Genomic DNA, 23959 nt, shown 5'->3' on the forward strand with positions numbered 1-23959 from the left:
TTAGATTTATATAAAGTGTAATTCATATTATAGTTAGCGTCGTCACATCGCTCTTTTCAGTAGACTGTTGCAATTATAAATTATTCATAGAGCTCCTCATCTCTGCTTTCAGCTGAGATCGATATCTATATAGCATGTATGTATATGATATAGATATAACAAGATGGACGTATATATTTAACGAGTTAGAGTAACGTTAAAATATCATCTATAAACTTTATGCTGTCTTTTATGTCTATATACCAGCTACGAAGTACATTCTTTAAGAACATCGACTGCAATTTATTACTATATTTTATCTCTTATCAAATGTCTGATAAAATACACATTTATAGGTGTAGATATGTTGTGCTAATATATATCTATATATATGTCATTTTTATGTAGAAAAGAGCCTGGCGAAATGGAAATGCGAAGGAAATAATCTACTTTTTAAATTTTAACGCTCTGGATCTTATTTTTCACTTATATTTAAAGAAAATGAGACAATTTTCCATTTCTCAGAAAATTTTTTATTTTTCATATTAAAGTAATTTTTTTCATAATCGACAATGGAAAAAAATTGATAAAAATCAGTAATTCAAATTGATTTCGAGGCATTTTTAATTGCTAAAAGTAGGGGAGAGGGGGGAAAAGTGCTCATGGGCCCCTTAAGGAAAATAATTATATTATCATTAATTTTTTTTACGCGTTTATTTCTTTTTAGACCCTTGTTACTTATTTTCACTTCATTATGCTTCGTCCATTAAAATTGAAAAATCGAAAATTAGGGGAAAAGTAGGCCCTCCAAAAAATTCCGGATTGAATATTTTTTATTCTTTACACGTGTGATATTTGCAAATAACTATAAAACAATTGTAATTTTATTATCTTTGACTTTCTTAATAAATTATATTTAATGAACAGTTTTGGTGGTCTATTTTAGCCCTCATTACATAAGAAATTTCGATAAGCTTATTATCCGTCCGAATATATTGACGTGTAGAAAATTTTGAGAGGCCCACTTTGCCCCCATATTTTTTGAAGTTTTGAAAATTTTAAGAGGCCTACTTTGCCCCCTCCTCCCCTAATAAATTACAATTAAAAAATAAAAAAAATTACAAAAATATTTAAATTTACTTAGTAGGGCAGACAGGAACACAATAGAGACCTCTGAGACCCTTCGTGTCAGAATAAAATTTTTTTTCTTAATTATGGCAAAATTATAATTTTTTTGAGTCCAAAAAAAATTTTACCTGATGTTCAAAAGCTCCAAAAAATAATTAGTGGCTAAGGGGGGCCGCCGTGCCCCGGTCTCATCAGCAGGAAAATTGTGTTCGACTTCCCCCTGTACGTAAATTTTTAATTTTTCGAATGGATAAAAATTTTATGAAATTTCATGTCATAGAAATTTATTTCTATGAATTTTTATTGGGTCTAAAATTTGAATCCACAGTTTTAATTTAATAAGAACAGAAATATCAGTCTTTTAAATTTTTTTTCTTCAAATCAAATTCCTGCTCAGCTTTCATAGCTACGATAAAAGTATTTCATACAATTTAATAGGAAATGAAGTTACCTACAAATTGATTTCTATAAATTTTTATCGTATTTCAAATAATTCACCTAGATTTTTAAAACCCGAGTACTCGATAAATTAGAGAAGAAATATTAGTTTTAAAAAAACATTTTCTTCGCACATAAATCTACATGTCTCTGTACCCACGAATTAATAAATTTTTTTCGACAATAATTACTTCTAACTTTAAATCGAGCATGTATGAATGAGCTTTACACAGTAACGTATCTTACTTTTCTCTTTAAACTCAGCTCACATACAGTAATACTATACTGTACGTTTGAATTATGCGACATACTCTCAATGCCCTCAAGTATCTCGTACTTTTTCGACTTGAATACACAACAAATCTTCCTTGTGGATATAAAATATAATGGAAAACTATCCAGTTGATATATATTTTTCTTTTTATATTATATATAGACATATTTGTGTACTACGAAGCTAGTAAGCTTCGAGCGATGTTTTAATTACCTGCCAAATCTACATTATTCAAATCATCATCCCTTTGTTTTCACTCTCTATTTTTTTTCTTCTATCGAGTTTACTTAAATATTTTATGTATAAAAAATTTAATACTCCTAAAGTTTGATAAAAAAAAAAAAATTATATTTTACTGATTTAAAACGGATGAGTCTATTAAATGTCGAATAAATGTCTCACTCAACAATTAAAATTTATAAATGAATGTCGAGATGATTTGTACAATTTTATCAAACCCATAAATTAATAACACACATGACATTTGAAGTATTATTTTGTTCGATATCACGAACTCGATAAAGTAATGAACTAAATTAATGTGTTATTAATTCCCTATAAAAAAATCTATATGGGAATCCAGCCTAGAATCCTATATGGGTTCCCACATAGCGTTTTCAAATGAATTTTCGTATGGTTTCCTATAGAAGTCCAGAATAGATTCATATACTCGTATCAATAGACGATAGACATAGAAATTCAGAAACCCAGGATTTTATAGAAATTACTTGTATACACTGTAAAAAATCGGGAGTGAATCCGGATTTAATTTCAATCCGAATTCACTCCGCCACTCGGAGTTCCGGAGTTTAAAAAAAAATCAATCTGCATGCGGGGTGAATTGAGAGTTTTTTTTAGTGGAGTGATTTCGGAGTGACGCGGATTTTATTTCACTCCCAATTCACTCCGGTCCGGAGTTTTAACATTTAAATGAATTTATATTAATTTATATTAAACTGTTAAACAGTGCGTGTGTGCGAGTGTGTGCGCGTATCAGCTGATCAGTAATGTAAGACAAGAGTTTTTACTTCGATTTTATTTAGTGGAGTTATTTTTTATTAATAATTTTTCCAAAACTCCTCTCCGGAGTGACTTTCACTCCGGAGAGATTAAATTAATAAAAAATTATCTACTCCGCAAAAACTCCCCATTGGAGTGAATTTCACTCCGAGGGGAGTGAATAATTAAAAATTCATTCACTCCGCATTCTTTCCAGATTTAATCCGCATTCACTCCGCGAATTTTTTACAGTGTAGAAACCCAGATTCCTGTATGAATTTCTCACAAAGAAATCCATACCCAAAAAAAAAGAGAAATATGGGAATCCTCATACCCATGGTTTCCTACATGGATTTTTATGTAAATCCATACACTCCTATTTTAATTCCAATGGATTCTGACATAAATCCATACTTTCCTATATGGATTCCTATGGGCTCCCATGCAATTCCATATGGATTATTTTGATAGAGCAGCAAAGAAATAAAAAAGATCTTACAACTATTTTTATTTTGTTTATTCGTAACCTGAGATACCGCAGAGTAAAAGTATTGATATCTGTAAGCTATTATTCTTAACTTTATTTATTTTTTGTATTTACTACTGTAGCACACGAGTCGGGTGTACGCAAATGCTTTTTATCCTTTCGCGGCGACTGAGTAATCGGGAATCACGTAAAAAGCTTTTTACGATGTCAGACCAAGTGCCAGGAGAATGAAGCTGGGGGTAATGAAACGGTTAAAGATAAAAAGAGATACTTTAAAACAGTAAAATAAAAACAAAAATATAAAGGACAACGCTTGACGTGTCTATGCGCTTTTCCAGTTTCACGCCGTCGGCAATACCAATCGATACCAACTCGTTCGTTTAATTGGTCGTATCTATTGCCAGGATAAATAACTAACAAGTATCTGCTCTTAAATTTTTTTTTTTTGTACTTCAATTTAAAATTCATTCCAAAAATTATTATTCAAAATTGGCGGGTAAAATTCCATGGCAAAAAATTTGAATCAAAATGCTTGTAAATTAATATATTACTTATGTATACTTATTTTTGAGCAATTGTAGATTTAAAAAATTTTTTTTCCTGGCATTTAGAAATTTTTCTTATTTTTTAAAGATGAAAATGAATGATAGAATTTTAATGTGAATTATTTTCACAGCGTCCCCATTCTGTCACTCTTTTCCTAAATCAACAAATTTTATTATTTTTGAAACGACAGACATTTATCTGGGAATAATTACTGTAATATATGATCTTAATTAGCAGTAAAGACATCTTTAACCTTTCGGCAAGCAGTGGGCTATCGTGTACAATAAAACCGCGATTGTTTGACTATTATTCAAAAGTTGGTGTAATTTTAGAGCGTATAGACATTTGGAAACGGTTTGCTCTACTTCTCGGGTGAGAATCAAAGGATGAAGCGACAAAAATGGGGGTACAAAGAGCGCTGGTGACGGTGCTACTGTACAAGGCGACGGAGGCAGAGAGGGGAGAGAGAAAGAGTAAAGCTGTGAGAGATGGCAAAACTGCCAGCAGGGATGATTAAGTAGGTCACTTGTCGGGCGTGCAGTTCGATATCTCGGGAGTCCCTCCTCCCTCTCCGACCTCACATCCTTCCCGACCTTTCATACCGGGTCAAAGTTCCAAATTCATTGAATTTCAATACTCCATTTTCCATTCGATTTACAATGACATGAGGCGAACTGGGAATCACCGGGTTATCTCCTCCTTCTCAAACTCAAACTACTGCTCCTTATATTTCACAAGGAGCTTCTTCATACCGTTTCCTCTTCTTCCTTATTCTCCTCACTCTATTGTCAAAACGAGCACGTGGATGCGTAGAGAAATGGTAAATGGTAAACCCGAGAATAAGACCTATCGCAATATCCTGGTGCCAATCGTATGTGAAATATCGACGATCCACAGAAAAAAAATATATAAATAAAATTCTGGTGAAAAATGTATCAATGGAACATCTACTTGTATATTTTAAATGTCAGTCCTTATTTTTGATACCTGGGTTCTGTATTTTTTGAAAATTTTCATAACAATCCTTTCTATTTATTTTTGAGTAAATATGTAAACGCATATATTTGCTTATATATTTTATCTTGTGCACATAAAAGAAAATACATAAAATGTATCCATGAGAGACTTCCTATTTCTTAATAATCGAAAATGCCTTCTGGTAGACAGGCATCATTTTTTATTTATCCAGAAAGCTTTTGAAACTCGAGTCCACGTTTCTCTGCACTGCTGACTGTGTCTTTTCATGTTGTTGAAACAAACAGTGCTTTTATTTATTTTTTTTCTTGGTTTGTTTTTTTGTAACTGCTGCCCACGGCATCGTTAACCTCCCGGGAGTCTCTTATTTCCGAAGCTGCGTCATCCGCATTTTCGGTCCAGTCTAAGGAAAACCCGCAAATAAATATTTATTTTGCCACCTTCTCGTCCAGCGATCCCACGAGCTTACCGACTGCGGATTCACGTTTTAGATGTTCCGTTAAAAAATAAGGCTACCAAGTGCTGGAATTAACTTTTCACCAAGAAAAACTAGAGTCAAATAAAATTATCCAACACAAAAGCTGTATTTTTTTTTAACAAATCAAGCCCGAAACTTTTTCGAGTCATTCGATAACTTTTGGCACGCTATTAATTGAATAAATATATTGACTTAAAAATAATGCTTGGGTTGCTTTATTTCTACAAACTTTCAGATTTACTATTATATAAAGTTTAAACTCGCGCAATTGAAACAAGTTTCGTCCGATAATAAATAGAACTAGAAAATTTTTGAATAATACTTTTAAAATGAAAATTCGTTTCGAAAAATGAATAGAAAAAACTAAAAAATATAAGTTAAATAAAAAAGGAAACCGGAAAGCCGTGAGGAATTAACTTTTTCACCGGCTCAAGGACAAATTCACGGTTACTGAACATCCGGAATACGCTAACCAAGCTTTTCTTTTCCTCTTGTCCTCAAGATCTGCCTTCAATCTTTAAAAACTCTTGAGAATTGTCTAAAAATATATACACTTTAAAAAATAAATTAATACTTTTAAAAACCTTAGCTTTTTTATCATGATGCATCATCATCATTATTATTAATTATTTTTATATTTATCATTCATTAAGCCCGAGACAATCTAATCAGTTTTTCCAAGATCTCAAGAGAATACCGTCGGGCTCTAGGGTTTGAAACAGCGGTCTCGTATATTTTTCACAGCAGTTCTGAGAATAAGGACTTACTGTTTCACTTGAACTCGATAATATATAGCATCAGGATCTGGTGAGTCAGCGACTAAAAAATTCTTTATTTTGTCACATTCATGATTCAACAACCGCAGGCTCCTTCTTGGATAGAACCTCCTGGCTTGCAGCTTTGAAAAAGTTGTTCAAGTGCAATGAGGCTGACGGTGCACATATAATCTAACTAAATTTAATTTACTTCTAAATTTTCAACATCTTCGCACCCTCGACGAAATAATAACTCACGAAAAATCTACAGAAAAAAATAATTCGATAAGTACTTTTTAAGGAAGAAAAAATTTTCCTCAATTTATGGGGAGAGATTCGAAACAAAAACTTACAACTCTTGGGATTTGAGAATAAAACTATACGTCATGGTTGTGTAAAAAACTTGACCCCATACTCTATACTCCTTAGTATACAAAGAAGAAAAACAAGAACAAGAAGAAGAAGCAAAAGATACCACCTATGTTATCATTTTGATCCTAGTTCTATTACGTGTGTACGATGTTTGAATCCCTCGAGAAGATTCGTCTCTTTCACTTGCAATATTATACTGGATGTGGAACGTCAAGCGACGTTTCCGAACCGCGACGAAACTTTCCCGATACCCTTGGCAACTTGTTTATCCAATCAAATGGCCCCTTGATCCCCGGGTTACCGTGCGGGCTTTGAAACTCAACATTTCGAGAATCGAGGCCGCAGTATTTCGTATATAATAAATAACAAAAAGTACGATAAAGTGAAAATCCCTTACCGACCGCCATTAGTGAACGGGGTATTAGTTAATTAGTGCTTGCGGGTTATTTATCGCCGTACATATTGAGCGTGAAAAAAAACGGCACAAAGAGAGAATGATAGAGTAAGGGAGGGAGAGAATAGCACTTTAGTTAAATTGTGATCTACGAGGAAGAACTTAATTCACAAGGCGTGCCATCCTCGTTACTCCTATTTGTCACTAATTACAAAATATTTCTGCATAATCTACGTATACATCTCTCTGCAACACTAATACTCGAGGGACTCAGTGTCCTTGCCATCGTGTAACCTAAAGCTCAACTCACATCTCACTCGACGATTTAGTTGTCCCCGTCGGTACTTGAGGGTCATTTACACAGCAAACATCCAATTAAAACAGTAACATCCATATTGTTATTATTCTCGTCCTTTCCCTTTTTAATTTTTTTTTATTTCATTTATTTTATTTTATCATCAAATATGTATTTACATTTTTCAGACGTTTTAATTATGCAGATTTCATGAGTTTAATATTTTACGAGACAAAAAATTATAAATTCAAATAAAATTATAATAGAGTTGATAATTCATTTATCATAATTCTCGTACTGTGATGAAAATATTTTGCATTAATAAAGTATGCGGGGAATTTTAATCCTGAGTCATTTTTGCGCAGCCTCAGGTGAATTAAAAAAAAATTTTTTATAAAAATCCCTCGGATTTCACTGATAAGAAAAATTATTTGCATAAAATTGTCAAGTATTTCTTAGTAGAGAACACGTACTCTTTAATTAACGGGTTCTATTCAATGGCTAAATTATCAGGAACAAAGGAGCAATCACTAGGGAGAAGGACCTCGTCGGGATGTAAAGAGGTTATGAACTTTTGTAACAGAAGTTTCAAAGCAGCCATAGTTGTGAGGTCACAGAAGACTAAAGGATCGTGTTTTATCATATTAGAAATTTCAATTTACGAGTTTAACGGTTGTATGTTGTAATTATATACTGTGTAAGCGTTATTAATAATTTTTTTTTTTTACATTAATTACGCTATTAGGACTTCACTTTTCATTAATAATTAAACTTTAATTGCACGTCTCGGACGTGATAGCGGGAGAAGTTGTGCTCTATAATCGAATCGTCGTGAAAATCGGGTTTTCCTAAGTTTAATCATTTCTACTGATTTTATAAACCACCTCTATGGAAAAAAAAGTACACCAATGTCTAGAGAAAATTCTAAAGAATAATTTGGATTTAATTAAAAATTTTATTTAGCTACACTGTAATCAGGAAAAAATTTTTTAACATGAGACTAGTGGGATGTCCGTGTGTGAGCAAGATATCTCTCGAAAAACTCAATTAATCAGTCCAATTTTTTTTTCAATAGCTTCAAATTTTTAGTAGAATAGAAGCCTTTTAAATATTACTACTGTAGTCCTTCTCCTTCACTTATTATCAATTAAAAACTGAAAAATGAATGTTTACTAGTACTAGACTGTAATACTGATGATGCCGGAGATCGTGCACGGAAAGATTGGAACCCGACTGATTACTGTTCTGCACCCGACTCAGTACGGTGCTGGAAAAAATGCTCGATTATGGTGCAGTACCACACTGATTACTGTGCGGGACCTGACTGAGTCGTGTGCGCACACCAGTCGGGTTCCAATCTTTCCGTGTGATGATAATATTGGTGGCTGTGATAATAATGACATTGGTTTAATAGAATTAAATAACAATAACAACAAAATTTTAAACTAAGAAAACAGATATTCATACCTGACATGTAACTTTCTTTGTTTATAAATATACTAGTGACTAATAATAATCAATTCATCATTTTATTAATTGATTTTTCAAATTCCTAAGAATTCTTTTCCTGTATTCCAAACGAGAACTCTAAAAGGAGTCTTATTTGAGAGTTCTTAAAAAGGATATCCTGGTGACGTCTTTTGTGAGACTTCAGAAAAAAAGCACCTTAAGAACTCACTTTGATGGGTCAGAAATAAGAGTTCTTAAAGACGTCTACTTTGTGAAGTCCGAAAAATTAATTCATAATGAAGTCTTATTTGCGAAGTCAAAAAAAAATAGTTCTTTGAGAACTCTTTTTAAAGACGTCTTATTGAGTTCGCTAGATAGCTCATTCGTCAAAATCATAAATATGAACTTATTCAGAACTCATCTAGACGTCATTTTGCTGTCTGGGATGCAAAATTTCTCTTGATCAATCAATCTGTTTAATTTTTCGGTATGCAAGCGAATGAATATTTATAATGTTAATATTTATAATAAAAATAACTCATACGAATTCATTATCAGTCTGATCCAACATTTTATTTCGTAACAAAATTACTGATAATAATCAGGATATAAATCGGTCATTTCTTTAGAGGTGATATTTACAAGCCAGTTGATACTTTCAGTACTTCAATCAAGCTCTGCCGTAAGTAATCAACAATTAATATTTTCCAAAAATTTCTGCTCGCCTGTAACTTTAAATATCTCGGAACCTAATTCTTGGATTTCGGTAAAAAACTTTTAATTGTTCCTTTCACCCACATTTCGAAAACTATCGATCCAATCTTAGTTAAATATTAATAAAAATTAATTCACGAACCTTTGCCTTTAATTTGAGCCCAATAACGAGCCTTAATATTTATTTTTCTATAAGTTATGAATTATTAAAGTTCGCACTAATTTTATTAGTTTATAATTTTAGTTAATTATCAATAATTATGAAGATAATTATTTCAAAATTTATCTATATGATGTCATTGATTGCACTGTTGTCAACTAGTGCAACTAATGGAGATATTATTCCTGGTCGTATAAAGGTCATGACAATTCCCGTAAGTCAAAAAATTAGTATACTATTAATAAAATATATATTTTTAAGCGAATTTTAAGTCGTTTGAATTGATATTATTTTTTTATTTTTAATAGTTCCGCGGCTTGATGCCTGATAGAGCCAGAGCTTACGCAGAACTGATATTTTAAACATGCATCAGAAAACGAAATAATTATTTTATTCCTCATAAATTTATAAATCAATTTTTAACCAAGCAATAATGAATTGTGTTCTGTTAATTATCCGAGTTAAATAAATCTGACAATCATTAAATTCTACAAATTTCATTTTCTGCTATTGTAGTATACTTTAGAACTATATGCCATTTCCATGCGGGGCGAAAACGCAGCGTCAACTTTTCTACTTTTTATGCGCCTAAGAATAGTGAGAGGATTTGGGGAATAAGTTCAACGTATAAATAATAAAATGTCGTCACCTTTCACCAATGACAATAATTAAAAATTCCGCATCAATTGCCAAAGCAAAGTTTATAAAAAGCCTGTAGGCACCATGGTTCAAGGCCGTTAGTTTATTTTTGACTTCTTGGTATGCGTAAACGGCGACGATGGTCCGTAATCTTATTGCACATATCTGTCTCCATAGCAATAAGTAATCGTAATTAATAAAGGTACTAGGCTGATTTAATTATCGTGTATCGTTCCCCGAGCTGCTCAAAAATTGAATTTGGCTTGAATAATCAGAGCGATAATTATTGTACTCTTTATTGTCATCCGCATCCTCTAAATTGCTCGTCCAAATTTTTCTATCGCTATCCCATACAGGAGCTGCCAGAGTTGAACAACGGGCCCCTACTTGGCCCAGCACTGGGGAACCTAGCTTTGGCACACCTATATTGGCCCAGACTTGGGCCAGGACTGGGTAACCTAGCCTTGGCCGTTACAATGATTACCCGGGCTTGGGCCAAGACTGGGTAACCTAGTCTTGGCTATCCAATGGCAAGCCAGACTTGGGCCAAGACTGGGTAACCTAGCCTTGCCCATCCAATGGCAAGCCAGGCTTGGGCCAAGGTAGGATTACCCAAGTTTGGATATACCTATGGTTCATATAAGTAGATCATATAAATGTACCAGTTCAACGTTAGTAGGTTCGTCCAGTAACTACCGTTCGGACCCAGTAATCAGAAGGACGGCAGTTCGCGCCCCGAGTCCAGCAGAATTTTCACCGAGTTTTTTTCACATTATTTACCTCCCTTAGATAATTAAAACGTTAATGATCATGAATTCTACGAGGTTAATAATAATAAATTTTTTTTAATTAAATTTATTTGTTTCCTGGAAGCCTGGGCCAGGTCTGGCAAAAAAGTCAGGGCCAGGTCTGGCAACCAGGCTTGGCCCGAGATCATCATTCCAGGCTTCTACCAAGGCTGGGCCAAGACTGGCTTACAAGTCTGGCCCAAGGTTCTACAAAGTTGGCCCAAGTCTGGGCCAAGCCTGGGCCCGTGGTACTTTCCGCTCTGGGTACCGAAGGGAGAAACCTCGGATATTTAATTTAAAATTAAGTGGTATACATAACAGAGTAATTAATTAATTAAGATTCAACTCCAGATTCAAAATTTTATTTTCATGAAAATCCGCTTCTAATTCTATAGATCTATGTCTCGAGGTCTATGGATTTGAAATTTATGTCATGAGAAGTCTCGCAATAAAAAAATATCTTATCTTCAATTCACACAGATATGCAAGGTTTCTCTTAATCAATGAATACGTCGAAATTTTCTGCATGCAAGTGAATAAATATTAATAATGTTGACTGGAGCGAACTGTTTAAACAAAAATTTTCGTAAGTGAGAACTTGTTATTTTCTTTAATTGTTGACTTTTAATTAATTTATAAAAATAACTCATTCGAATTCATTATCAGTCTGATCCAACATTTTATTTTGTAACAAAATTACTGATAACAGTGAGGATATAAATCGGCCATTTCCTTAGAGGTGATATTTACGGTGTCACGACTAAATATCCGCGACAAAATATCCAACGACAAAATAACCAAAAAATAATATCCGATAGTCAAAATAACCGTGAGACAAAATAACTGCGACCAAATAACCAAAAAAAAAAAAATAAATAAATAAAGAAGACAAAAATTGTGAAAAATGAGCGTAATTTGTATTTACACACACACAAAATTCGTGAAGAAAGGGCGCGATTTTCCGCACTCATTTATGTATGTGTATATTTTTGCAATTTGGCGCGCCACAATGAGTCTGCACTCTGGTGTTGAAATTAGAAAAGACTATATTTCATTTAAATTTTATTATAAATAAATATACACATTAAATTTCTAGTTATCCAGATATTTTGTCACTCGGATGATATGTCGCGAATATTTTGTCGCGTGGTTATATTGTCGCGGTTATTTTGTCGTTGGATATTGTGCTACGGAACCATATTTTTAAGCAAATTTTAAGTCGTTTGAATTAATATTATTTTTTTATTTTTAATAGTTACGCACCCCGAAATCTGATAGATTCACATCTATCTAACTGAGATTTTAAACATGCATCAGAAAGCTAAATTATTATTTTATTTCTCATAAATTTAAATAGTATGACGATAATACGGGTCTGATGAGTAAAAGGGGACGTTAAGACGTCAGTGCGTTGAAAAGATAAGACTAATTTTTGTTTGCCATTAAATAAGAAAAATTTTTTAGGCAGGAAGGTGATTTCTGAAAATAAATAAAAGAAATGTTTGTTTTTCGCTGATTTAAATTAAATTTATAAAAAATTTCGTGAGTTGCGTATAAATTTATAGAGAAAATATTATTTCAGAATTAATGCGTGGAAATTTTTTTTTTTTCATAAATAAACTGACCGTCAGAATTTGAATAAAATAATAAATTTTTATTTATTTTTAATGAGTATTAAATAAAATTATAAAATTAATCCTGGATGAAAGTATTTTAAAATAAGATTAAATTTTAATAAATATTATTGCATATAAAAAATAAATATAAACCAAAATCCATTAAGTTTATTACGCGCCAGAAGGTTTTATAAATATAATATTAAATATTAGTAAATATGAGCTTAAATTTATGAAAACATCCATTTGGCGGTATAGAAAGCAATATAATATTATTATCAAACCGTAAACGTGTAGAGCAACAGGTGATTGGGTGCATCAGCAGAGTCAGAATAGACAAATATCAATATAGTAATGAAGTGAAGAGCATACTAATCAAATGAAAACAACCGCTAAATTGAATGTAATTTGAATTTCCCAGTGGTAAGAAATAAAAGAAATTTCATCTGGTTCCCATCCTCGGCTGTGTGTTAAGTGACCGGAGATGAGAGTTCCGAGGTTCCGGAATAATAATTGGGCTCATTCACAGGCACCACCGGGTATCCATAATCACCGGTGGATTCATCTTATGCCACGCGAATACGTGGTCTGGTTATTCATGAATATATATATAATATATAATATATACTCCCGATTCGGAAGTCTTAGTAATCTATACTTCTACTGGGTTATGAACACATCCATAATATATTACAGAGGCTGAACTTGGCTGAAGAAAAAGACCGAGCGAGATGTTAATTACATCAGTCTTGAAATTTCGCATCATCATTATAACGTCTATTAGTCAAATTAGTTGAACCATAACTATATTATGCATAATTAATGTACTTACGGTCATTACATTACGTAACTAATTGTCGATTAATAATAATTAATAACTGAGCTGATGATTAATGACCGGTGATCGACGATTGAGGATAAAATTTGTTGGGTTTAACGGAGGGTAAAATGAAATCTATTTTTATTATTAGAGTTTTGTTGTCTTGTGGGATTTATATAGTTGGCGGTACAGGTAAAAGGGATGAAATATGAGCATCGATGAAGGCTGAGGAAAAATATCAAGAAACTTTTACACTTGGGCTCGAGAGTGTCGAGGGCCAGTGAGATGCTGGTGGGACATTTTTTGTGGTTACCCGAGACTCGCGGGAATACTTCCAGTTGTTATCTCTCGTGTGGCTCAGACAAAAAAAAATACTCAAAACTTTTATCCCTCGATATAAGTACAGCTACTGTATATTTTATTCTCACTCACGTATAATTGCGCCGCGATAATTAGACTGTGAGATATAATGTACATCCGGGTTTAAAAAAAGGACTCGGGGGTAAAAACACAAAAGATTAAATTAAGTATTTATTATGCTCATGCAAGCTCGTAAATTTTTTTTTGTTTTGAGTTTTTTTTGTAAGACAAACTAACGTAATTTTTTTTAAATTTTACTATCCCTCATGTAATAAATTTAAACGTTTTACCGAGTTCTTTACCAGGCTCGTAAACTAAAATACCTAAAGATAAATAGTAAGAAATAAAATTAAGGAGCAATTTTTCATCAAAAATAAACAACGAAAATATGTCATTTTTTAACTGAATCGCCAGTTAATGTTAAGAAGACTATTGTGGAACTGTCATACAGTAGACTCAAGAAAAAACCTCAAGCTTATAAGAAGTGCTGGAATACATCGCGCAAGTCTTCATTTAAACGTTTGAATTTTTTTCATCTGAATGCTTCGGCGATTGCACACGACAATTGTGTAATCTCAGAAATCCCTCGTACTAGAAATCTGTCGTCATAAGTATTTATAATATATATATTGTACAGGAGTAGCTGACGGTTTATGCGGTTTGTATGCTCGTGTCAGCTCGGACGAAAAGCTTATAGTCCTAAAGGCTTTGGCTCTTTGGTAGCAGAATAATGAAACACGTAATCGTCATACGACAGCAGGTATAGTCCAAAGTTGACACTTGGAGCGTTAAGTTTAACGGCTATAAGACATGACGGGTCGAGTGGGTGTCGTGGAAATTCACCCGTGCCACCAAGAAACACTAACTGAGACTACTAAGTTGCCGGTAACGCTTGAGGTTCGACGTTTAGTTGCCTCCTATGTTATACTTCTTCGTACTCTTCCTCTTGGTTGCTTTCGGGGAGCTAAAGTACGAAGATACGAAAGTTTGAGAAGTAGAGGCTCTGGTTCGTGTTGTACTATTATAGTACAATACATTATATATATATATATATTTATATACTATTGTAGTTATATATTAGCCAACATAGATATAGATATAGATATGGGTCCTGTGTCTAACTGTCACAAAAGTTATCGTCGAGCTTTCAAACTCGAGGGAGTGTTTTATAATGCCCGGTGGGTATAATGATCTTTGTCAATAGATCACACTGACATCTATCCTTCTCTCTCTATCTCTACTATCTGTACAAACATTCGTGTATAAATAAAATATACGGCGTTGCAATAAATCGAGTTATTTTTCATTGAGGCCATAGATTCGGAACCAGGAAAAAAAATAAAATAAACCGAAAAAATCCAACACCAATGGACTTGGCAACGTATTTGAGTAATGCCGGCTTGTAAATTCACTCTATCGGGATACCAGTATTTAAATGAATGATAAAAAAATAGTTAAATCTACAGACGTAGTCGAGGGTTGGTAAAATTGAATATAATGGGTGTTGTAACTAATCGTTATTAATAAACGGATTGCGGTGGTTGTGTAGTCGGGATGGCAATTTATCGTTTCTATTTTAGTGGATAAATTATTGTGGGATTTCAAGTGAATATATATCGGCAGAACCATGAAAATTTCTACTGTTTTTCAAGTATAATAATAGATAGTTATTCAATGAATCATCGTAGGGTTTACTAATTGACATTTAACAATTACTATGTTACATTATGATATATGTGTAAACTGTAATTAAAATTTTTTAATAATGTTGGGGCTTATTTAGAGATAGTACTTAATATAGAGGAAGGTTAACTAGATTTCATTACGCCACTACAATTTAAACTCAGGAAATATAATTCATTCTGCACTTTACTGTGTAATAATTTTTAAGAGAATTTCGGAACTGATGAAAATTAAATTATTTTAAAATATGATACAGGTATTGCTCCCATAAAACTGAAGCCACGAAATACAAGATTTTTTTCACTGCTATAAATTCAGTAAAATTTTGATAACCATTTCCAGCAAAAATTTCAATTTTCCGAGACATTTTTCGATATAATTTTAATTTATTTAAATATATCATTTTAAATTCAGTAGAAAATAAATTTATTTTACCAAAAATTTCGGTTACTCTATTATATTTCACTTTCCTCTACACATATAATTTATCACATGTACATAGTGTCCTGGTTATATCTTATTTTTATTTCATTCTCGAGGTCACGTTAAATTTTCTGCGGTCCGAGGTTATACGCATTTTCCATCGCCCTGGTTATTCTATTATACTGCCCGAGGTTATTTCACTGTCTTTTTAAAAAACGATAATAGACATGCCGTCGTCTGTTTTTTTATCTTTCACAAAATTATTCCATACACGTCCAAGTATCACATCACTATTTTTATAATTGCTCATCACAAAAACATCAAGTTTCACAATTTTTCCATCCCCGTGTATATTTTTCGCGTATTTCAACGTCACGGCAATCATTTTTATTTCACATCAATTGAATTGAGGTTGTGGTAAAAATTATTTATGCAGAAAATTGTCGTACATCGTACCTACCACCCATGTAATAGAGTAAAAATCACCTGTATGATCCACTCGATCATGAGAATTTATCTGCCAGGTGTTAGCAAGTCGTGTGTTCTGCCACATAAGTGCCCACTAGATTTCCGTCAACTCTAGACTTTTTGTTTTTTTTTTCCCATACCTCAGTCCTTTAAAATAAAATTTCCCACTGGCATGAAAATAATGATATTCGTTGATTAAAAGTAAACATAAAAATTTAATATCAATAAAAAATATCCTTTTATTCTTTTATAAAATTTTTTTCTACTCTAAAGTACTTGTGAAGATGAATATAATATTTTATTTATATTTCGATCGTTAACTCGTAAAGTGGATGAGAAAGTATACATAATATTTACGATGTTTCAGGGAAAAATCGTTTGAAACTTGATATTAGAGTACGTCATAAATAATTTTGTCAACAAAAAATGTTATTGATGTATTAAAAATAAAAAAATACTTGAGGTAAAGTGGATTCTATAGATTATATATCTATATGTACATATTTTATCATGAAGAGGTTGGAGAGGTTGTTAGTTATGTTTATAGCAAACTAATTAAATTTAATCAGGATTTTTCGATCAAGAGATTGACCGCATTGTTTGAAATTTAATTGAGAAGTACTTTAAATCAGTATTGTTTTGGAGAGGACTGCGCTGCTATTATATATATATATATATATATATATATATATATAATGTTTCATAATCAAGATGCTGACGTTAACGAGAATACCCGAGCATTAGCGAGTTCGTAAGCAACATAATTACCGACGTATAACGAGGTCAGGGTAGATCTAATCAATTTGTGTTATTTTGGCTTTGCACTGAGTTAGAGAGAGTTAGAGAGAGTTAATGAACTAAAAAATTCTCATCTCATATTATAAAGTTTACTGTACCCTAGTTCGTCAAGAAAATTTTTTTCGCGTCAGTTTAAACTTGAACATGGCTTATACTATTATCGAAATACTAAATTTTAGTTTTTTAGTTTGTTAATTAAATAACTTTAATTGAATAAACTACTGGCCCTAGATTGCTCGGCACTGAGTGAGGGACAAAGAGGATTTTTAATGAGAATAAAATCCAGATAGTTTACAATGGTATCATAACGTCGTAATCTTGGATACAAAGCTAATACTCCTGTATTATACAGGCATTGTTAGACATGGATACTAAGAGAGTATACAAACAGTGTACAGCAGATTCTGTTTCATCGGGGATCATAGATTTCCATTATCAAGTCCGTTTGATTGGTAACACGAGAGGGATTCACCTAGAATAAAAATCCGAGTAAATTCAACTCAATTTTCCATCTCTGATGACCACTGTTTTTATTTTTTCGTTTTGCGTACCAGATCTCCTGACACTCGTACATTTTTAAAGCCGTATTTTAGCTAAACGTGTACTACGCGCTCTTCTAAAATTTATTTCACTTCTTTTTTTTTGTTTTATCCCTTTATATTTTATTTTTTCTATTTCCCGTCGGTTGACCAGAGGGAAATGTTTCAAATCAATTGAATGGATCGTTAAATTTGAAAGTGAAATTCCGGGATGATCGTACCTGTGTTTTAGCTTGTCAGTATATGCCTACCGGGAATAAAATATTGAACTTTTATACCCCATCAAATTTTTTTAGACCACCTGTATAATTTAGATTTATTTATTAGCATCTGCTGTTCTGGGTTTTTTTTTTTAATTTTTTTATACTTCAAATTTATGATTTACTATTTAGATGTTTTATTTTGTTTAAGTTATAAACAATAACTATGCGCATTGTTTAAGTATTCAAAGCGTAGACTAATTAAAATACTTACGATTAATGTGTATAGCTTTTGTATAATATGCTGTAATGAGCATAGCAGACAATACGAGATAAAGAGGAATGTGGGATATGAATGTTGCAGTGGTCGGCAATGGTTTTACTGTACGTGGTTAGAACAGAAGTGCTCACCGATTGACCAGTACGTCATTACACATACACACACACATCTCCACACCCACACCCGACACATACACATGCACAAAAGGGCAAGTAATCTCCATGATTCAAGTAGGTTCCGTTAATTGTAACCAAATAACGCTTCATACGAGAGAGATTTATATATAAGCGTGTGTACAATTTTGTGGTTTACGATAGAGTGTCGCACCTTATCGGCAATTTGTTCCACTACTACCGCAGTTTACAAGCCATAATTAGTTTTATTTCTAAAAGCTCGACAATTAAATGTGTAGGTGTATATAGAAACAAGCAATTAAATGTTTTTTCGTATAGAATAAGTTTACTATGTATATAGTATATATATATATATATATATATATATATATATATATATATAGGATCAATGTTTAATTTGCCTGATGGGCATGAAAAAATAAAATAAAAGTAAATGTCATTTTTTTGCATGAAAAAAGTTTTAAACCCACGGAACATGCATCAAAGTTTTAAATATCAACTTTATCTCTGTCTCGTTTTGTTTATTTTTTCTATTTCATCTGAATGCCCGTCTCACTTTACTCGCCGCGCGAAAGTTTGCTGACAGATAAAATGGATTCGATTGTTTCGTGAATATACATGTACTGTTACATGAACAATAAAATAAAGTGAAAGTGATATATATTTAATACTTATTCAACGTCATTTGCATTAGGTTCGATCGTATTTCATACCGACGTTAAACCTTTTTTTTTTTTATATTTAAAAATTTTTTTTATGAGTATACTGTAGTTACTGATGTTAATAAATTATGTATGATATATTTTTTCGTTTTACCATAATTTTTTGTTGGAAAAAGTATTGTCAAGCTTATGTATGTACTGGTCGGAGAAAAAAAATATCTGCCTCTGTGGCGCAATGGCTAGCGCGTTCGGCTGTTAACCGAAAGGTTGGTGGTTCGAGCCCACCCAGGGGCGATCTTTTTTTTTTTTTTTTCGAAATTTTTTTTAATATAAAAAAAAAGTTATATCAAAATTAAAATTATTTCATTTTTTAACATTTTTTTTTTTTTCAAAATTTTAGTTTTCCATTTTTTTATTTTTATATTTCACGAAACCGATACTGTAAAAATACTTGGATTACTAACAAAATTTTTTTCTATTATTGTTGAGTGAGAAAATGCTTGTAGGAATGAAAAGTATTTTCTAACTCTGAATAATCGATGAGTAATTATTCAGAGCTGAAACTTTGAAGTTCGATAGCTGGCCGCTAGATGTCTTGAACGACAAAGCTATTTCGGGTACAGAAAATCGTTTTAAACTTTTATAAGCCATCAATTGGGAAGTAAAATTTGTCAATCAGTGGGGTCATTACTGATCCACTTAGCATGTGATGATTGCTGGAGATGATCTTTGTGATTACACTCCGCTCCTGGCATCCGAACTATCGCCGGTTTGCCATGGAATACCTGATGCTATTCTGATTGACAAAATATTTTTGAAACATCAAGTCTTGACTAAAAAAAAAAAAATCATTTTAACTTAACGTTTCCCAATAATTTAAAATATATAAGATTTCATGAAAATCTTTAGAGTTTGGTCAATTCTGACAAAAATTATCGTTCTCTGGTCAATTTAGTAATAGAAAATTAGCATGTCAACATATTGTTATTACATTCTTTTAGAATATTTAATTTTAACTACTGTTCATTTCGTAAAATGAGAGAATAATGTGTTTCATTCATATTTAAAATAAAAATAATTCCAATAAATGTAAAATAATAACAAACGTATTATTATCATTGCAATGTATAATAAATTTAAAAAGAAAAAAGTCAATATTACAACATCAGTATCACTAAGCGTGTCATTTTATTACTTCATATTACAACCGTCTAGCCTGAATACATAATTTTTTTATTCAGTTTAATTTATTTCATATTTGTTAATTTTTCTTATATAATTTTACCTTTTTTTTTAAACTTCAAATGAAAATAAATGAGCTATGTTGAATGTACTGTAAAAGGTATGAATCCGAGTAGTAATAGTATTCAATTAGTAGTTGTTGTATTCAATATTTTCTTGTCTTAACTCAGTATTTGTACATCTACATGCGTCATTACAGATCTGATGATCAGCGGGTCTACGGAACATCGACAACTGTTTCAACACTAATTAGTTAAGTCATATTTTTTTGTCAAAGTTTACCATTTAACACTAGCTGCGATTAATAATTTAATCAGTTCATTTAAAAATAGTCACCGCTGTTATCATACTCGGATTTCATTTTGAATTCGACATTGTCAAATAATAAACTTTACGTTATCGAATCAGTTCAGTTGTTTTGCCAATACAAAATTATCACTCGAATTAATATAATTATAAAAGTAATCATAATTTTGTAGTTTTTTCAATAGCAATAGATGTCAACATTTGTCTCTATTGATTATTTGTAAGTTGCGTACAAGTGAGAAAATAAATTATTTTCAGTACAATCTATGTATAAAATTTGAATTAATTTTTTTTTTTTTTTTTTGAGTAAAATGAAAAAAATCGAGTTTACTTTGTTGTTAACAATTTTCGTTACGAATATTTTAATTGTGTCGATATACGGTAAAAGGGTCATTGTTGTGAGAACAAATAAAGGTCGTGTAGCTGGTCGAGTTTTACTGACTATGCAGTCAAATAAAGAATACATTGCATTCAAAGGTATACCGTACGCTAAACCACCTACTGGCTACCGTAGATTTAAGGTAAAAAATTATTTTTTTTTTACTAGTCGATAAAATTAAAAAAATTTTTAAAAATACATTAAAATAAGCAGCCACCAATTGAGGCTGATAGTTGGAAGCCGAAGCTTTTACGTGCATATGATGATCCAAACCCATGTCCACAATTTGATATCGATGCGCTTAAAACAATTGGCCATGAAAGTTGTCTTTTTTTGAATGTGTATACGCCAAGGGTAATTAGTATTTATTTGTATTTATTTACTAATTACTGGCCGAGAATTTTTAAAATAAAAAAATATTTAGGTCTATTCAAATGATGCTAAGTTACGTGCAGTGATGGTTTGGATCCACTATGGAGCCTTTATGTCCGGTTCGTTAGACAGCAAATTTTACGGACCAGATTTTTTGATTGAGAAAGATGTTGTGGTGGTCGTGATGAATTATCGCTTGGGCGCTTTAGGATTTTTGTCATTAAATCATGTAAATAGTACAGGGAATGCCGGTTTGAAGGATCAAGTATTGGCATTGAAATGGGTGCAACGAAATATTAAAAGTTTTGGAGGAGATCCGAGAAAAGTAACTATTTTTGGTGAAAGTGCTGGCGCAGTTGCTGTTCAACTTCATAAATTATCAGGGCTTTCCAAGGGACTATTTAGAGCGTCAATTGCTATGAGCGGCTCGCCACTTAATTCATGGGGATTTTCTTCGTCAAAGGAGGCTGAAAATAGTGCTTTTAGTCTAGGACGTAAACTAGAAATTAACACTGATAACAAAGAGGTTTTACTTCAGCAACTTTATTCTAAAAGTTCTTACGATATTGTGAGTGCTACTAATTGGCTTATTCCTGACCTGGTAGTTATATACTTTCTAATATTATAGTATATCTTTTTTTATATATACTATATATTTATGTTACCAATTATTTAAAGATGATTTTAAACGGAAGTTTACCGATACCATTTAAGCCATCATTAGAGACTCCCATAAGCCCAAGCGGAAGTTATTTTATAACCGAATGCCCAGTGCTGAAGTATAAAATGAAAAAATTTAATCAGGGTCCGCAAATTATGGGATTTACCAAAAACGAGGCGTTATCATTTGCCAGACGTAAGATACCGCTTTTATCATTATAAATAATTTTTATCTTACGTGTTTTTTCTTACAGCTGTTGGACTACTGTTTCAAGTCATGGGTAAGCAAATGACTGACAATATTATCGATCCTGCGTCAGATTTAAATTTTATTGCAGGAATAGACCTCACACAAAAATACTTAACATTTTTTGGTAAATCGCCAGTTTTTTATTACCGCAATTCATTTGATTATGATCAATCACTACACAAAGTCGAAGGTCATAACAATTTACCTGGCACTGGGCATGCTGATGATGTCGCGCATATTTTTTATATCAACAATAAAAATCAACCAACTGATCCTTGGAGCGATATTGGAAGGCATCGCGAGAAAATGGTCACAATGTGGACAAATTTCGCTAAACATTTGTGAGTATAATTTTTAAATTATTTTTATTTATGAATAACAAAAAAAATATTTTTTAAAAGAAATCCGACACCGAAAGGAAAATCTGACCCGCTTTTAAAAATAAAATGGTGGCCATCAGGAAAAAAAGGTCTCAATCTTGAAATAGGAAATGAATTCAAATTGCAAAAGCGGCCTATTAATGAAAGAATCCGCGAAAAAGAACGTGAGATAAACCATTGTAATTAATTATTTGTTGAATTAAATAATGTATAATGTATATAAAATATGAAAAAGAAGATAGCAACGGCGGCCTATGGTATCATCTGATATTATCAATTGATAAAATGTATATGATGTTTACAGTTAATTTTAGAAAATAACAAACTAGATTTAAAATTAATTAATAATTTTTTATAGCGACTAATTGAGTGTGGAAATATAAAATTTTATAATTTAATTATCAATTACGATTTTACCTAGAGCGATATTTTTTAAATAATATTTTTTTAATAATAAATATTTTATAATAAAAATCAATAGTTTTTAATTAATATTCATTTACAATATTTCAATTTCCATTAATTTTCGTACCGAGTGGATACATTTTATGTTTAAAAATCACTGGGGACATAAAATATTCTTCAAAATTAATTATCAATAATTCATTAATTACATAATGCTTGGAGTAATGAAAAAATGTAACCCTTCAGTTACATATTATGACTGAAATTATAATAAGAAAAAAAAGTTACTTTAAAAATAAAGTTTCTAAAGATTTTTAATAAAATTACAATCCAAAAAATATTTTTATGTCAATTCTATTTTTAAAGTGAAATAATTTTGGAACAAAATGCACTATAAAAAATTAACGGAGTGAAAGCGAAGTAAATCTGGAGTGAAATTTACTCCGAAGAGGAGTTTATTTTAATATTAAAACTCTGAATCGGAGTGAATGCAGATTAAAATAAAATCTAGATCACTCCGAAATCATTCAGCTGACAAAAACAAGGTCCCTATTTACTTCGTATGCGAATCGTTTTTTTAAAACTCCGAAACTTCGAGTACACGGAAAAAAAATATTAGTATATAATACTCAGATTCTCATCGACAGCGCGCCTAGACCGAATGTTAGTAAATATTATGGAGTAGAACGTACACGGAAAGAAATTTTCTTTGAAAATTACCGTTAAATTCACTGTAATCGTGGGACATAATGCGGCGCTTTTATTTATTACCATTTTCGAAATAAAAATTACGAAAAATTTTATTCATTTTGTGGTAGACTCCATAAAATTTACCGAATAAAATTTACAGTAGACTACGGTAAAATTTGTTGAAAAAAAGTTAAAAATTATCTCACTTACCAACAAATGATTAGGTCGTGCCATTCGTCCCAAGATTACCGTGAATATAACGGTAATTTTTCAAGAAAAATTTCTTTCCGTGTAAGAAATTAATAACAGATGCATTTTTTTGACAAGTGTCTTGTAGTTTTTTAAGGTTTAAGTAGTAATTTTAAATAGTCAAGCAGTATATTTCAATGATTAACTGTTAATTATAGCAGTTTAAACATTAA

The 23959-nt window shown here is 31.8% G+C and overlaps 2 protein-coding genes, 1 long non-coding RNA gene and 1 other non-coding gene across 7 annotated transcripts in view; 3 read left to right on the forward strand and 1 right to left on the reverse strand.

The window, feature by feature from the left end:
- Positions 1–23959, reverse strand: part of LOC130675794 (acetylcholine receptor subunit alpha-like) — a 61520-nt gene that overhangs the window by 18281 nt on the left and 19280 nt on the right. The gene's annotated exons all lie outside the window — the stretch shown is intronic.
- Positions 9109–9929, forward strand: LOC130675800 (uncharacterized). The gene is made up of 3 exons (XR_008991338.1): positions 9109–9251; positions 9528–9657; positions 9752–9929. It is a non-coding gene; the product is annotated as an uncharacterized LOC130675800 (long non-coding RNA).
- Trnan-guu (transfer RNA asparagine (anticodon GUU)) lies at positions 19075–19147 on the forward strand. Its single transcript has one exon. It is a non-coding gene; the product is annotated as a tRNA-Asn (tRNA).
- LOC130675796 (cholinesterase 1-like) lies at positions 19422–22862 on the forward strand. 2 transcript variants are annotated; one of them, XM_057481656.1, is made up of 7 exons: positions 19422–20922; positions 20994–21134; positions 21205–21753; positions 21831–22008; positions 22067–22093; positions 22151–22403; positions 22464–22862. In XM_057481656.1, exons 1-7 carry the CDS (start codon positions 20713–20715, stop codon positions 22627–22629), a joined length of 1524 nt encoding a protein of 507 aa, XP_057337639.1. In that variant the 5' UTR covers positions 19422–20712; the 3' UTR covers positions 22630–22862. The 2 variants fall into 2 exon arrangements, with proteins under 2 accessions (XP_057337639.1, XP_057337638.1); XM_057481655.1 differs by having other exon boundaries at positions 22067–22403.

Source organism: Microplitis mediator, chromosome 10 (genome assembly GCF_029852145.1).
Source record: "Microplitis mediator isolate UGA2020A chromosome 10, iyMicMedi2.1, whole genome shotgun sequence".
NCBI classification, from domain to species: domain Eukaryota; kingdom Metazoa; phylum Arthropoda; class Insecta; order Hymenoptera; family Braconidae; genus Microplitis; species Microplitis mediator.

Bases quoted from the DNA above. Each gene is read 5' to 3' on its own strand.
- LOC130675796 (XM_057481655.1), top strand. From the start codon at position 20,713: ATGAAAAAAATCGAGTTTACTTTGTTGTTAACAATTTTCGTTACGAAT. The intron at 22,009-22,066 runs GTAAGATACCGC...TTTTTCTTACAG, and splicing joins GGCGTTATCATTTGCCAGAC to CTGTTGGACTACTGTTTCAA. The intron at 22,404-22,463 runs GTGAGTATAATT...ATTTTTTAAAAG, and splicing joins ACAAATTTCGCTAAACATTT to AAATCCGACACCGAAAGGAA.